Below are 15,834 nucleotides of genomic sequence, written 5' to 3' on the forward strand. Positions count from 1 at the left end.
TACTGGATCACAGAGACCACAAAAGACAGAGCTGAATCAAGTTTATTGTAGATTTTTGTCACCTTCCAAATTCAATCAAGCTTGAAAGCTACAGTCGAGTACGGGCATTTCCAAGGATATTGAGAAAGGGTTGCTTTATACGACATTCATTGTATAGTTTTCGTCATGTCATCGTTTTCGACTTTAACAACTTCCTTACAACTTGCAATTTAGAGCTGTAACTGGTACAAATTGCCCCCTATTTTGTCATGGATCACACACTTAATCTTAAACATTCAAAGTATGAGCAACCTTGAAAATATTATATTAGAAACATGTATGTTTATACTACTGTGGACAAAAGTAAGGTCAGGAATTTGTTTGTAAAATGAAAAATGTTCATTTGAAATGTTCGGAGTTGAGCGGCAGGAGTGGCGGATTTGGATCCCGAAGGAGCGGGCGAAGCGGACGACAGGCGACGAGCTGTGGTCGGAAGCTTTAATGAAAGTTTAGAGTCCTTTTCACTCTTTTGGCTTTTGGACATACTACGCTTCGGCAGCCGAGAGCAAGCACAAAAAATGGGAAGGAACTTCGGCTATCACAGGATAGTGAACAAAGCCGACACAACTATATACGGAGTGTATATTGAATATATACGGAGTGTATATGGAATATATACGGAGTGTATATGGAATATATACGGAATGTATATGTAATATATACGGAGTGTATATGTAATATATACGGAGTGTATATGTGTGTAAGTGTCGTATATGGAAGTGTTCGTGTATGTATGTGTGTCGTATGTGGATGTATATGTGTCGTGTGTATATGTGTATATATATATGTATATATATATATATATATATATATATATATATATATATATATGGAGTGTAGTGGATCTACGCGCGTTTGTTTTTAATAGAGTGCAACTTCCTTGTTATTTAGAGTAAAATAACACGAAGAGGTTGCATACACTGGAGTGTGTCAAAAAGCAGACAAACGCGACACGACAGAAATGTAACAAAGTACATACAACAGCGGCCAAATAGGAAAATATAAGCGAACTCTTTTAAACTGTATAGATACTTACACATACATACATATACATATAAGGATATATATATATATATACTGTGCAAAGTATACACAAAGTAGAAAAGATTGCGGAAAGAAAGCCGGTAGAACGCTTATGTACTTATATATATGCTGTGTCACATATATATAATGTACAAGGAAAAGAATATGGCGCGAACACGACACTTGCACAAAATGTATGGAGAATGTATGAAAGTGTATTACTTATCTTGAAAAAACCAATGCTATTGCTGGGGTCGAGCGAATCCAATCATATCTCCGGCTCGAAGGACCAAAATGTGTAGGGGGGCGTCTTCAGAATAATAATAACACTTTAACTTTTCGAATTGTTGGAATTTGTAATTTTACAATTATTTTATTGCACTTGGAAAATGTACACTTGTTGTGCCGGTCAGAATAGTAGAACATATGTTATATGAAAAAGCACTAAAAGTGGGCAGGGTGACCAACATGAGGATAAACTAGATCAGTGTGACTGCGCGTGTGACAAGGTCACACGCACAGTATACTAACTTTGTCGCTATCGATATCAATCGATCGCGACCACACTGTCAGCTGTTTTGAGTGGTCACTCCTGCCATCATCTGGCATCAACAATTTACTCTTCTTAATCAATTTCTTTCAACTCCCTTTCGATAAAATACAATTATGCTAACTGTATTTTAAATCCTAGAAACATGCCAAATAGTTTTTTTTTCAGTAATAACTATCAGGCCCTTTTTAGATTGAGCTGTTATCTCCTCAATCGACTCGAAACAAATTTGCCGTGAGTGTTGGAATAGCCCGAAGTCACACAAAGTCGAATCAGGAGTATACGGAGGTTGTGCAACCATATGTGACGAATTTTTGGAGAAATGTGAGACGGTTTTCGGTACTATACGAAATTTAATTCTTCGTAGGCCTAAATGGTCTTTCAAAATGGTTATTACAGATCCTTATGATATTCCGATTCCGGTTACTGCTTCATGCGGCACAAAAGTGAAAGCGGAGTCTCCACATTCTTTGCGCTCTTCGAGTATATCGTAGTGCTCACAAACATGGGATTCCACATGACATCGTGCTGGGACTTTTACGCTTTAAGCGTCGTCTGCGATGCCCGTCAAGGATTCTATCTAACGCATTTGTAGCTTTAACAAATTCTAGTATTCTTCTTCTGTATATATTGCGGCCTTAGCTTAAGCTCAAAATATACTTAATTCTATTTTAAGCATCCATTAAAGTGTACTTTTAAGTCAGCTTGTCAAATATTCTACACAATGTAAGTGAGGTCTCTAGCAGTCAACCGACGATTTTTGAGCACTAATTCCTTCACTTCATTGACGTGTTAGTCATCTGTCAACGTCGATGGTCATCGGACTCTATTTGAAGTCTATTTACCACTTATAAACATTTTTTGGCGACATGGTACAATCACCAAAGTCCTTCCGCTACATACGCAACGTTTCCGCATCCGAAATTTTATTTCGCAAACTAAATTTTGATGCTTTGAAATTTCGCTCAGTTGTCATTAAAAGTCCGGCCAATTTAAGAGAAAATAAGCTCGCAATATGAAGGTCTCAAAGTTGAAAATAAACTTTACTCCTTACTTTTTACCCACAGTAGTATGTAGAACTTTTAAAATGTTATATTTGAAATATATATGCAACAGAGGTGGAGGCTAGTCGTTATATCCTAATGGCATCGGTTGACATTAGCAAGTCGATAGGCACTAAGCTTTGGGTCATCAGTAGTGAGAAGTAGAGTAACAGTCGTGAGTAGTAGATCATCAGTCATCAAAAGTAGAGCAGCGGTCAGTCGTAACGAAGTTTAATCGAAATGTACCATTCCATATATTATCAAATATCCCACATAACGAACATTACATGTACATTACATGTCAGTCGCTTGCTACTGGTTCTGGCGTCCAGTATTTAGTTCTGGCGGATGCAGCGAGTCTTCACATCCTTTGTTGAGCGTAATTATTACTTATCTTTTATTCAGCATGCGTGTCTGTCTTACACTTAAATTGAGAAAGAGAGAGAGAGAGAGAGAAAAGAAGTGTGTCCAAATCTAGCAACACATGCGAAGCCAACTTTCGACCTCATTCTACATAGCCAATGATCACACCATACACACCATTAATTTATATCTGTCGGAGAAATAAAGTCTTCTCCTGTCGGAAAATTAAAGCCTTCTCCTGTTGTCCTCGTCATTGCTGGTCACTTGATCATTCGTTTTCAGGTGCTCCGTACTCAGTTCTGGCAGATGCAGCGAGCCTTCGTTGCCTTTGTGGCTGATTATTGTCTCTCAAATTCACACGCGTGACTATCTCACACCACGCTAAAACCAGAATGAAGGAAGAGAGAGCGAGAAAAAGAGAGAGACCAGATCTAGCAATGCATACAAAACCACACACAACTGAGTGTCCCCATTATACCAGAACTAGTATCTACCAGCACATCTCATGGTCACACCTTAAAGTAACATGCCTATCGAAATGCTGCATTACTTCGTCTTCGACAGTTCTGGCAGATGCAGCGAGTCTTCGTTGCCTTTGTGGTCCATTACTGTCTCTCACATTCACACGCCTTACACCATCTCATGAAAAAAAAAAAAAAAGGAAAAGAGTGCAAGAGAAAAAGAATGACCAGATCTAGGAACGCAAACAAAGCCAAACACAACTGAGTGTCCCCATTATACCAGAATTAGTCTCTACCAGCACATCCCATGGTCACACCTTATCGAAATGCTGCATTACTTCCACTCCGACATATCTTATTAACATCAAATAGCTTCACTTACCGAGCAATGTGTATGCCAAGAGCAGCATGCAGATGCCAAGATTTGTGAGGAGCGCCGACCAGACAGTCTGCGCCGTTTGCTTGCGTTTCTTGGACTTGGTGGCATAGCCAGGCGGTGTCTTGCCCTCCGATGACGAGGACGAACTCGGCCCGGAGCCGAAGCAGGCGCACCAGCCCTGGCGACGTTGGCGCTGACGCTGCTGCTGGGACTGCGATGAGCTGCCACTGGATGTTGGAGGCAGAGGCGGATGCTCTTTGCGTGGCGGCGGCGGCACCGCTGTTGTGGCCACCAGCTGCAGCGGCAACAACTTCGCGTTGCTCTTGAGTGTGCCGCAATTGCTGCTGATGGAGCTGCTGGCACTGGTGGCCACCACCACAGGCGGTGGCAGCAGTTCGCTCACATAGCCCACAGTCGCTGTTCCTGTTGGATACTTCAGTATACCGGCTGGCGGCGGTTGTTGCTGTTGTTGCTGCTGCTGTGGTGGTGGTGGTTGCTGCGATTGTGATTGCGATTGCGACTGTGGTTGCTGCTGGGTGGCCACTTCAATGTCCTCCAGCGTGGGCATCGGCAGCAGCTGCGTCGGCAGCGTCGTGGGTGTCGTCGTCATCGCCGCTGATCCCGCCGTCGGTGGCATTGTGATTGTTGGCAGCGGCATCGACATCGGCATTGGCATCGACAGCGACATCGGCATCGATATGTGCGGGGGGGAAGGCGCCGATGTTGGCATCGGCACCGGCATTGGCATCGGCATCGTCATCGGAATCGGCATCGATGCGGGCATCGTAATCGTTGTCGTCTTGAATGTGCTGGTCGAAGGAGGCGCGGGCATAAGCAATGGCAGCGCTGATGTCCCTGTCCCTGTCACCGTCCCCCCCTGGACCCCGCCTGGACCGCTGGATATGCTGGATAGTACGCCAAAAGAAGCGTAACTGCTGCCGGACGACGTCGGGATGCTGCCATATCCCAGACTCCCCGCTGCCCCGTAGCTCTCCCTCTCCCCGCTGAACTCGCCGCATGTACTTCTCTGCGAGGGTGGCGGCGGCCCAGATGGCATCTGCATTGTGTGCTCCGAATTCATCTTGCATTGGTGGTTCTGTTTTATTTAAGCACCTGCAACAGATCGCAACACACGAAAACAAACAATATTCCATTAATCATTTTGCAAGCACATCAATTAAACAAGTATGGAAGTAAGGAAATCTAATATACATACTTCGTAATAAAGGTGCAAGTTTCATTATTCAATATCAATAATAATTACACCCAAATGTGTACAATTGCAAAATGCGTCTAAAAAGACTGAATCCGCAGTGTAGGCTGATATCATAACTTAATTTATTGTAGATCTAGTCTTGATATCTTATGTCCATATTAGAAATTGTTAATATGTAATTGGGTTAAGCTGCCACACCGGTGGTTTTAAACAACATAAATCAACCCAATAAATAGATTTTTTTTCTCTCTTCTTTATTTACAATCTGCCTGTTAGACAAAAGCTAATAGCTTTCTGCAATCAGCTGTTTCTCACAAAAGAAAGGGGATGCCACCTTTTTAATAAATTTGATTTCGGTTATTCCAACAATTTTTTTTATAACATTTTAGCACTTAAGTAATTAAATTAAATAAATTAATTTTTATAAAATATATTTTACCCAACTTCAACAAATTTGATGCCATCCGTTTCATTATACCAATATTTTTAACTTGCTGTTTCATTCCATCAAAAGTATGGAAGCTTAGGCGATAACTGATGGTGTCGGATTTATCGCCACCATCATCATCACTAAAACGAAAATTGTTGCCGACGGCAAAATTCTAAATGAAAACTTCAAAATGTGCGTATGAAAAAAATTATTAATTCGTGTCGCAGTAGCAAATGAGATAAATGTCATCGAAAGTTAATGTGGGCAGTAGGCTCCATCAACCTTTTCTCATTTTACATTGAGCAGCAGTAGTGAAAACATCAAAAATAAATTGAAAAATTAAAAAAACCTAAATTAAAACTGGTGAAGTGAAAAAGTAAAGTGAAGAAAAAATAATTCAGAAAACTTGAACTAAAAGTGGTGAAGTGAAAAAGTAAAAAAAAAGAAAGAAATGATTGTTGTTGGCGACGGCAAAATTCTAAATAAAAACTTCAAAATGTGCGAATGAAAAAATTTTTTAATTCGTGTCGCAGTAGCAAATGAGATAAATGTCATCGAAAGTTAATGTGGGCAGTAGGCTCCATCAACCTTTTCTCATTTTACATTGAGCAGCAGTAGTGAAAACATCAAAAATAAATTGAAAAATTAAAAAAACCTAAATTAAAACTGGTGAAGTGAAAAAGTAAAGTGAAGAAAAAATAATTCAGAAAACTTGAACTAAAAGTGGTGAAGTGAAATGTAAAAAAAAGAAAGAAAAGAATGTTGTTGCCGACTGCAAAATTCTAAATGAAAACTTCAAAATGTGCGAATGAAAAAAATTGTTAATTCGTGTCGCAGTAGCAAATGTGATAAATGTCATCGGAAGTTAATGTGGGCAGTAGGCTCCATCAACCTTTTCTCATTTTACATCGAGCAGCAATTGTGAAAACATCAAAAATAAATTGAAAAAATTTAAATTAAAACTGGTGAAGTGAAAAAGTAAAGTGAAGAAAAAATAATATAGAAAACTTGAACTAAAAGTGATGAAGTGAAAAAGTAAAAAAAAGAAAGAAAAGAATGTTGCCGACTGCAAAATTCTAAATGAAAACTTCAAAATGGCGAATGAAAAAGTAAAGTGAAGAAAAAAAAGTGTAGTTGTCTAAAACTAATAAGTTAATTAAAAAGATTATTAATTGCCAAGTTGGTAACTCAAAATGAAAACTTCAAAATGGCGAATGAAAAAAATTTTTAATTCGTGTCGCAGTAGCCAATGTGTCAAATGTCATCGAAAGTTAATGTGGGCAGTAGGCTCCATCAACCTTTTCTCATTTTACGTCGAGCAGCAGTAGTGAAAACATCAAAAATAAATTGAAAAATTTAAAAAACTTAAATTAAGGCTGGTGAAGTGAAAAAGTAAAGTGAAGAAAAAATAATTCAGAAAACTTGAACTAAAAGTGGTGAAGTGAAAAAGTAAAAAAAAAAAGAAAGAAATGATTGTTGTTGGCGACGGCAAAATTCTAAATGAAAACTTCAAAATGTGCGAATGAAAAAAATTGTTAATTCGTGTCGCAGTAGCAAATGTGATAAATGTCATCGGAAGTAATGTGGGCAGTAGGCTCCATCAACCTTTTCTCATTTTACATCGAGCAGCAGTAGTGAAAACATCAAAAATAAATTGAAAAATTTAAAAAACTTAAATTAAAACTGGTGAAGTGAAAAAGTAAAGTGAAGAAAAAATAATTCAGAAAACTCGTCCAGGACGCCGTGCTTCATCGGATAAATCAGATACGTTCGAAAAAACCAAAGTGGCGTGGACAACTCGCCACCAAGAAGCATGCGCAGCCAACGTCAAAAGCTGCTGCAGCAAATGAACATGCAAAGGTGACAGCAACATCTACAGCAACATCTTTGGCAACATCTACAGCAACATCTACAGCAACATCTTTAGCAACATCTTTGGCAACATCTACAGCAACATCTTTGGCAACATCTACAGCAACATCATTGGCAACATCTACAGCAACATCTTTGGCAACATTTACAGCAATATTTTTGGCAACATCTACAGCAACATTTTTGGCAGCATCTTTTGCAACATCTACAGCAACATCTTTGGCAACATCTGCAGCAACATTTTTGGCAACGTCTACAGCAACATTTACGACAACATTTAACGCAACATCTACGGCAACAGCTATTGCAACATATATAGCAACATTTAACGCAACATCAGCCACACATTTATGTACCTAACCTCAATGCAAATTCTGCTGCTGCACCACAACCTCGTGGAGCACTCCCACCCATGTTGCGTGCAGCAACATCGCAGAACTTATAGCGCAATCGTGGCGTATCTGCCGCACTAGTTGGCGCACCAAGATTAGGCGCCGCAGCAGCAAATGCAACACAGAAATCGGTCGCAACAACAGCCAATGGCACACCGATAATGCGACCAACAACATCTTGTGCAACATTTGGCAGATGACAATCCATTGGTCCATCGGGACATCAGATGATGCCAAGCTCAAGGATGCCAGCATATGTCCTGCAACAGCAGCAACAGGGCATCAACCGGAAACTGGATGCGACTATGCCAGCTGGCGAAACAACAGCGGATATGGTGCCTAGAGCAGATAATAATGTAAGTGCAAATCATATTTTGATATTGCTTAATATAAAGAAAGATTTGTATAATTTCTCAAACATGCCAAAGTTAATCATTCAAAATGTGGTTGATAATCTGAGCACACAGAATAGAAAAAGAAGTTTAATATTATTTGCAGGTGATGTTTTGAAAAATTCCTTTATCTTTGATTTATTTCAAAATTAAACTTCCTCTTAAAAATCGAATTTGCAGTCCTTTACCACCAACAACTGACTGAATTAATTGTTGAGTGTGAAAAATATAATAGGTTGAATTTGTTATTAACTGATTAGAGTATCCTAGGGGCCAATTATCCGAGACATCCTTGCATCTTAGAATTGGCAATTTTATTTTACGGGCAGTTTTAATTTAGTTTTCTTTTATTATTTATTTTTTTTTGTATATCGCTCCATCAAGTATATAGTTTGGTATATTTCAGTATTTCTCAGTATTTTAATTTGGTATATTTTCAAATTTGCCTATATTCAATTTATTTGTTGCCGTTGGGGTATATATGCTTTCTATAATTGTATCTTTTTCATCATTTTATAAAGATTATTTCTTGATTTATTTATTAATTTTATTTTTTTATTTCATTAGTTGTCCTTTACATAACTTTCCCTTTTTTTTGTATATTTTTTAAATCCTTTTGTTGTTTTATTTTGTTTTTCTATAATCCATTAGTATTTCAACGCAATAATTGCCTTTTCATCTATATACAATTCTTGATATTGTGGGCAGAATTACTAGATTATGATGTCCACCGTTGTATGTTTTATGTGTCTTCAGATTTATTAGATTTTGTATGTATCAGGCAGAAGGAGGCATCTCCGATGCATGATAGGTGTCAACAGCCGTCAGTCCGTCTGTTCTAATGAACACCAACATCTCAGAGAGTATAAAAGATATTATGTTTTGAAATAATACCGAATTGTTTTCCTTTTATTGAAAATGGTTAGCACACTCTACTTCTTGTTCTTTGCACCGAGTATATACAAATTTGCATCGTTTTTTTTGTGTTTCAGCCAATGGATGTGGGGACGGTGAGAAAGAAGTTGGACAACTATGAATATCGCACCGCATTGGATTTTGCAGACGATATCCGTTTGATATTCTCAAATTGCTTCAAATACAAACAACAATCCCAAGCAACTTCCCATTGTTGGCGACGCACATAAGTTGCAGACCATGCATGATGCCGCCCCCCAATTTTAGGAACATGATTGGAGCGCCACAAATGATTCCAGATGCGGTGTCAAACGGAATCCCTGTTCCAAGACCTTAAGGCTATGACAGTGAGATCAGCAACAGCAACAGTCACAGTCGAATGGTCAGTCCTTATCCATAGGGTCAACAGCGCAGCAGCGAAATCAGCAACACTAACAACATCAATGGCAGTAACAGTGGAATGCTTGGTCCATATATACAAAGCGGTTACAGAGGTGAGATCAACAACACTATCAACATCATTAGCAGTAACAGTGGAATGGTTGGTCCATATACACAACAGGGTTATAGCAGTAAGATCAGCAACTACATCAGCAACAATATTAGCAACATCAGCAACAGCAGCATCCAAATGGCTTGTCTTTTCTTAGCTCAGAGCAGTGACGCCAGTAAACATCAGCAGCGATTCTGAAAATCAAAATGAACGCAAAAGGCTGGTCAAAGCCAAGCTAAAGATGCTGACGTACACAAATCTGAAGCAAGAGGGCCAGAAGGTATCGCAAAGCACAAAAAGAAGCAGTTACAAGAAGCTGGAGTTGCAGCATTGGCAGCAACCACTCAGTATATATATTCTTGATCAGTGTCAACAGCCAAAACGATCCAGCCATGTCCGTCTGTCCGTCTGTTCCTATGAACACCTAGGTCTCAGAGACTATTAGAGATAGAGCTATAATTTTTTTCGTGGTATATTTGCACGCAGATCAAGTTTGTTTAAAATGTTTGCCACGCCCACTTCCACCCCCGCAAATCTATAAAAATCGAATAATTTTAAAGCTAGAGCTGCGCATTTTGGTGTATAAAATAATAACTATAATATTTATGATTTCTAATTTGATTGCGATCAGATAAAATTTGTAGAAGTTATTGCAGAAATACTTTTATATGCGAAAAAACGAGGTGAATTCGCTCAGAGAAAGCTTTATTGCGCTCTCGCTTCGCCTTAATTCTAAGAACTTAATTTTAACAACCTCATTCAACATTGATGCTCTTAAACTTATTTAACCCCAACAGCGAGAATCGAAATTTTTGGTACACACATTATTAACTATAGTATTTAAAATTTGTGAATACTTAGTTGCCATCACACAAGAATTTTAAAAGTCATTTAGGAAATTGTTTTGTATGGGCAAAACGTATACTTACTACGGGTCTTAGTAGCTTTCGCTAACAATCTGGTATATTTTGCACGCTTTGGTATATTTAAAATGTAGTACTGTATTAATATACCTAAACTAACATTTGGAATATTTTTAATACTTGGAGATAATGGTATATTTTAAAATGAAGACCGCATAAATGCAAACCATTTATTCGAAATGGGTAGCGGGTAACTCATAGTGGAGCACATTCTACTATAGCTTATTTACTTGTTGCCATACAAAAGTGTCTCTCAAATAACTTTTCCACTTTTATTTGATGAAACATAAAAACAGTTAGTATTGTGGGATTGGTTTTATGATAATGATTATTTATTATTTCATAAGTTTAATCCTTAATTATTATTGTATTTAGTTTATTGATTAATTAAATTATTTGAATATCTTCGTCGCGGTCGTCGTTAGCACGTCTTGCTTCCTTCTCTCGACTTCTCTCCCAATCGATAATCCTTTCTTCCCTTAATCGATAGGTGGATAGATTCATCATCGATGTTTCCCAATATGGGTGATATCGCCGGTGTGCAATCACTCATTCCAAAGTACAGCATTGATATACTTTTTTTGAGAAATGAAAACTTGACGCTTCATCTTGTCCTGTTTGAGTTCGATACCCAAGCACGTTTTCACTGCACCGAAATCCTTCATCTTAAATGCATTGCTTAGATGTGTCTTCGTTTGCTGTAGCCATACTGGATGATTTCAGGCGAGTAGCAAATCGTCCACGTAATAATCGCTTTAATAAGCACACTGGATCTCGAATTACTTCTAAGGCTTTTCGCCACTCATTGGCTGCTTCCTCGTACTTATAGTCAGGACGTTGTTGTTTAGATCCAATTGGGCTACCAGATTTTAGCTTTTCCATAAACTCATTGAAGTTCTCCGGGATGTTCATGTAAACTTTCTCTTCCAGCTCTCCGTTTAAGGTATGCTGTGACCACGTTCATTTGGTGAATTTCCATATCAAATTCTGCTGATAAAGCAGCTAACAATCTCACGGACGTGAATCGCGCCATAGGCGAATACGTTTCATGAAAATCCTCTCCGAGCTTCTGCGCATAACCTTTTGCGACTAAGCGGGCCTTCTTCTTGCCTGATACGCTGCCGTCATCTTTTGTTTGGAGAATCATCTTGTTACCAATTACTTTGCGTTTCATTGGTCGTTCAACAATTTGCCAGGTCTTGTTGAGAATTTGTGCCATGAATTCGTCTTCCATAGCTCTTATCGAGTTATCAGCATTATCACTATTTTGTGCTTCTGTAATAGTCAAAGGATCATTTGATGTTGCAACGAATGCCATTTCACACTCTTGAAATGCATCCTAGAGGTGCAGAAACATCGATGTTTGTGTCCATCGATATTTTCGATGTTTTCAAAAAAAAACATCGAGTGAATCATCGATGTTTAACAAAAAAAAAAAAGAAAAGGCAAAACAGTACAAACGATAACAATGGGGTTTATTTGAGATCATTTAAGTGTCTATTTTTGTTGAGGAAAAGAAGTTGATCAACAACTTCAGGTGTAATTCTTGTTCTTGTTCAGATACAATTTGTCCAGCTTTGCTGAACACCCTTTCAGACTCACAGGACAAGGCTTGTACACAGAAATACTTTTTCGCAACCAATTTGAGATCGTTGTCATCAGTCACCTGTAAAAAGTATTTTTTATTTAACATGTTTGTCATAATTATTTGAAAATCATACCTCCCAATACTTTAAGGGGTCGCAAGTGCAAGGAGCGTTTTCCTTTTCCATAAATTGCCTTGTGGTAATAATAGCATCGGCTCGGGTGGACTTCACTTTTGATTTGTTTTGCAAAAATGAAAATCTGAAATTTGGCTCGTTTGACGTTGGCTCTGGTGGTGTTGGTGGACGTCGTGGAGTTGTAGACTTAAACGACAGCAATTCCAGCTCCAATGCTTTGGCTGCTTGATCTGCATTTGAAGGTCTGAGAAAGCCATCTTTTTTGAAGCGAGGATCAACGAGAGTAGCGATGCGAGGAATTGTGCGCGTTTCAAAAGTATCCAGTCTTTCCACTAAGCGTTTCTTAACAAGGTCATATATATCTTTTCCTTCCTGTGTTCGTAACTTTGCATTTAATTGATTCATTTTATGATGATTCTCGGCAATGACGGGAATGATAAGGGACACAGAAACTTTTGTGTTAGTCGATACCGAAAGAGTCGCTTCCTGAAAAGGTGACAGCAAGTCCGACAGGTCATCCAAGACCTCGAGTTTATCAGTTGTGATCGGTGAAGGGCCATTTCGCAATTTTAACAATGTCAATGTAACATATTCGTTTATTTGTAAAATTCTTTTGATCATTGCGTGTGCACTGTTCCACCTAGTGCTTACTTCCTGAATTAAGACAAGCGGCTGATTTGTATTCTGGACTTCCTTTAATTTAGCTGTGGCTATTGTGCTTTGCTTGAAGTAAGTGACTATTCGTTTGCATTTTGAGATAATACCATTTACTGCTGCCAGTTTTAAAATGTCCTGAGCAAGCAGATTTATTGTGTGTGCCAAACAGGGTAAATGATAGAAAGCTAATATATCGCACGCTTTTTTCATGGTAGTATCATTGTCCGTTGTAACGGTGACAACCTTCGACAGAAGACCCCACTTAGCCAACATTGAGCTTATTGAGTCTGCGATGTTTTGGGCGTTATGATTTGTGGGGGTAATCAATGGTGCTGTCGATAGCAGTGCAGACGTTAATTTAAAGTTTTCTGTTATATAATGGCAAGTGATTGTGATGTAGCCTTCGTTAGCTGCAGATGTCCAAAGATCCGTTGTCAGCCCAACATGCTTAACGGTCTCCAAAGCTGCACGCAACTTAAGGCTCAGCTGTTCATATTCCGTTGGAAGCATCACATCGCGGAAATACATTCTGCTCGGCACCTTGTAGCGCGGGACCGCTTCTTGCATGAGCTCGACAAATCCTTCGTCATCAACGAAACTAAACGGAAGCACGCTTTTAGCAAGCATATTCATCACTTTTTTACCCAGCCTTTTTTTTACATTACTGCCATAGAACGGCTTTTTGTTCAAAAAAATTGCCATCGTTTTAGGCATTGGTTCCTTATCAGCGGTCATGCGACTCGGATGCAAACGCTTAAGATGGTCCAGCAAGTTTGATGTATTGCCAGCTGTCTTAAGATGTTTTCCACAGTAATTGCAAATGCCGTACGCTTTGTCGTTGCTCTGTTTGAAGTGGTCCCAAACCACTGACTCCATCTCCACTTCCTCTGTCGGTTTGGCTTGCGCCAAATTTTTGCGCATTAGTTATTTTTCACTAATTTATGAATGTATGTGTGTACATACACATACATGCACACATATCTATGCTTAACTTAAGAGTTACCAGATTATCATTTTATTTCTTACGTTATTTCGTTAATTTCAAACAACCCGATGTCTCGGTTTATTTTATTAAACAAAAAGTTAGTGTGTCCATGTACACATAAATTCATTTGAGTACTATAAGAACGATGTAATTATTATGTAAGTAGTATTACTGGTTAAACTTGTTGAAAGCTGCGTCCAAATCTTTAGCACTACGACTAGTTGTTGGTGTATTCCAATAACTCTTCTGCGAAGTGGCTCTAAAATGTTTAGACAAGGGATGACGTTGATTTTGTTTTGGTTTCCTTTCCGAACAGCTCTCGGCTGCCTGCGTCCAAATACATGGTCGCATACACTGTGCAACAGTGTTTATATTCTATTCTATTCTTATCTTTATTATCTTCGTGGTACTGATAGGAGATGCCCGAATGATATTAGACACTTATTTGCAGACAACGAGATACGGTCAACCACTCAATTTCTGACGCTCCTCGAGAACCGTTATTTGCCGCTCCTTCTGCAAGCATATGTTGTCTCCAAGATCCAGCTTCTGGCGCATCTCATTTATCTCTCGTAAATGAATTTCTTCTTGGCATTTAATAGTGTCCTGTAATTGCTGTCGCATTTGAATGTAATCAGGATTTTCACAAACGCGAAAGACATCTTGCTCCAACTTATGGTATATAACATCCTGAGCCTCCAGTTCCTTTCGAAGCTCATTCATTTCTTGCAAATGTAGCACTACCATCTTTGCACATTTCCATTCACTGGGAAAGTATCCCTCATTCACACACCTTTCATACAATGCATACATATATTCTGGAATCGAATTCCAAACACATTTCCCCAGTGAAACCATCCATGCCGGGCGACTTTCTCGACTTTAACCTCTTAAAAGCTGCCCCCAATTCAGCTTCCCAGAGCGGTTCAACAAGTTGCTCCACATGTAGTGGAACCTCCAGTCTCTCCTCTCGCGGGAAGAACACATTCAACAAAGCCTTCATACAATCCTTCCATGCCGTTAGCTGAAGGCCTCCGAAATGCAAGTTGCCTAAACTAAGTTCCCTGCCTTTCCCTCTTGCTATTTGAAAAACACAACCTCAGGGATCATGCTTATTGCGATCTACAAACTCACGCCATTCCGCCTCTTTCACACGTACAAGCATTTCCTTGTACTCATTCATACACCTACCATACTCTCGCCTTAGCTGAGCAGCGCTATCGGCATTGGATATTCTCGCTCTTTGGAAACGTTTCCGCAGAGTTCGAAGTATCCTACGCTTAGCACTCAACTCACTCGTCCACCACTTAACACGCTTAAAATTCACCTTAGCATGCTTCGGAGACACCGCAAGGTGACACCTTCAAGTAGGCTTGGAGTTGCCGGATCTGCGTTATTCCCCCCTCAGTCCGAAGAGAAGGCCATACACTCAACCATAGGGGGGAATGGCCGGATCGGAGAAGGATGGCTCGGTGACGTGTTGTTAGTGTATGCCACGAACTCCGACGATATTTTGAATTTTAATATTTTTGTGTTGTGATATAAAGTGTGTTCTTAATGTACTAGTTTGTCGGTGTTAGGGTTTCTTGTCTCTTTCTTGTTTCGAATAATCGCACCGCCATCCCGAAGAGGACGAACCTCGTGCACCCGGACACCCAGGGTTGGCCCTTCCTCCTTCACCACCTGATCAACTACTGAGTAGATAGGGACATATACACTCGAGTTTAACGTGAGCACCTGCCATGTTGGCTTAATCCCACGAAGCCCGAGCTTAGGGATACAAATTAAGCGTTGATCAGCGCCCCCTTGGAATTCACTCCCGCCGTTGACCCGCGCTTACTTGAATTTCTTCACTTTGACATTCAGAGCACTGGGCAGAAATCACATTGTCTCAACACTAGGCTAGGGCCATCACAATGCTTTGTAATGCTGAATGAGCAGTACGGCATCCTCACAATGTGGCTGCAATTCAAGAAAAAG

The 15,834-nt window shown here is 39.5% G+C and overlaps 3 protein-coding genes across 8 annotated transcripts in view; 1 reads left to right on the forward strand and 2 right to left on the reverse strand.

Moving 5' to 3' along the window:
- LOC133847615 (uncharacterized) overlaps window positions 1-15,834 on the reverse strand; it is a 151,415-nt gene that overhangs the window by 21,081 nt on the left and 114,500 nt on the right. Inside the window, exon 4 of the mRNA XM_062282776.1 lies at window positions 3,862-4,971. Coding sequence (XP_062138760.1) covers window positions 3,862-4,939 — 1,078 coding nt within the window. The 5' untranslated portion in view covers window positions 4,940-4,971. The remainder of the gene's footprint in view (window positions 1-3,861; window positions 4,972-15,834) is intronic.
- The window catches only part of LOC133847617 (tyrosine-protein kinase BAZ1B-like), a 32,813-nt gene continuing 23,588 nt past the window's right edge, over window positions 6,610-15,834 (forward strand). The window contains exons 1-3 of one of the 5 annotated variants that reach the window (XR_009895179.1): window positions 6,610-8,124; window positions 9,153-9,569; window positions 9,726-10,981. Coding sequence is in view for 2 of the 5 variants with exons in the window: in XM_062282780.1 (XP_062138764.1) it covers window positions 7,996-8,124; window positions 9,153-9,305 (282 nt within the window). In the remaining 3 variants the exon portion in view is untranslated. Of the gene's footprint in view, window positions 8,125-9,152; window positions 10,982-15,834 lie in introns of those variants that run through there. The other 4 variants (XR_009895178.1, XM_062282781.1, XR_009895177.1 and 1 more) reach the window with 4 other exon arrangements.
- LOC133847616 (E3 SUMO-protein ligase ZBED1-like) lies at window positions 10,802-13,549 on the reverse strand. 2 transcript variants are annotated; one of them, XM_062282779.1, is made up of 2 exons: window positions 12,223-13,549; window positions 10,802-12,157 (listed from the first exon to the last, which is right to left on the reverse strand). In XM_062282779.1, the coding sequence occupies exons 1-2, from the start codon at window positions 13,500-13,502 to the stop codon at window positions 12,154-12,156; spliced, it is 1,284 nt and encodes a 427-aa protein (XP_062138763.1). In that variant the 5' UTR covers window positions 13,503-13,549; the 3' UTR covers window positions 10,802-12,153. The 2 variants fall into 2 exon arrangements, with proteins under 2 accessions (XP_062138763.1, XP_062138762.1); XM_062282778.1 differs by having other exon boundaries at window positions 12,213-13,549.

Source organism: Drosophila sulfurigaster, chromosome X (assembly GCF_023558435.1).
Source record: "Drosophila sulfurigaster albostrigata strain 15112-1811.04 chromosome X, ASM2355843v2, whole genome shotgun sequence".
Classification (NCBI taxonomy): domain Eukaryota; kingdom Metazoa; phylum Arthropoda; class Insecta; order Diptera; family Drosophilidae; genus Drosophila; species Drosophila sulfurigaster.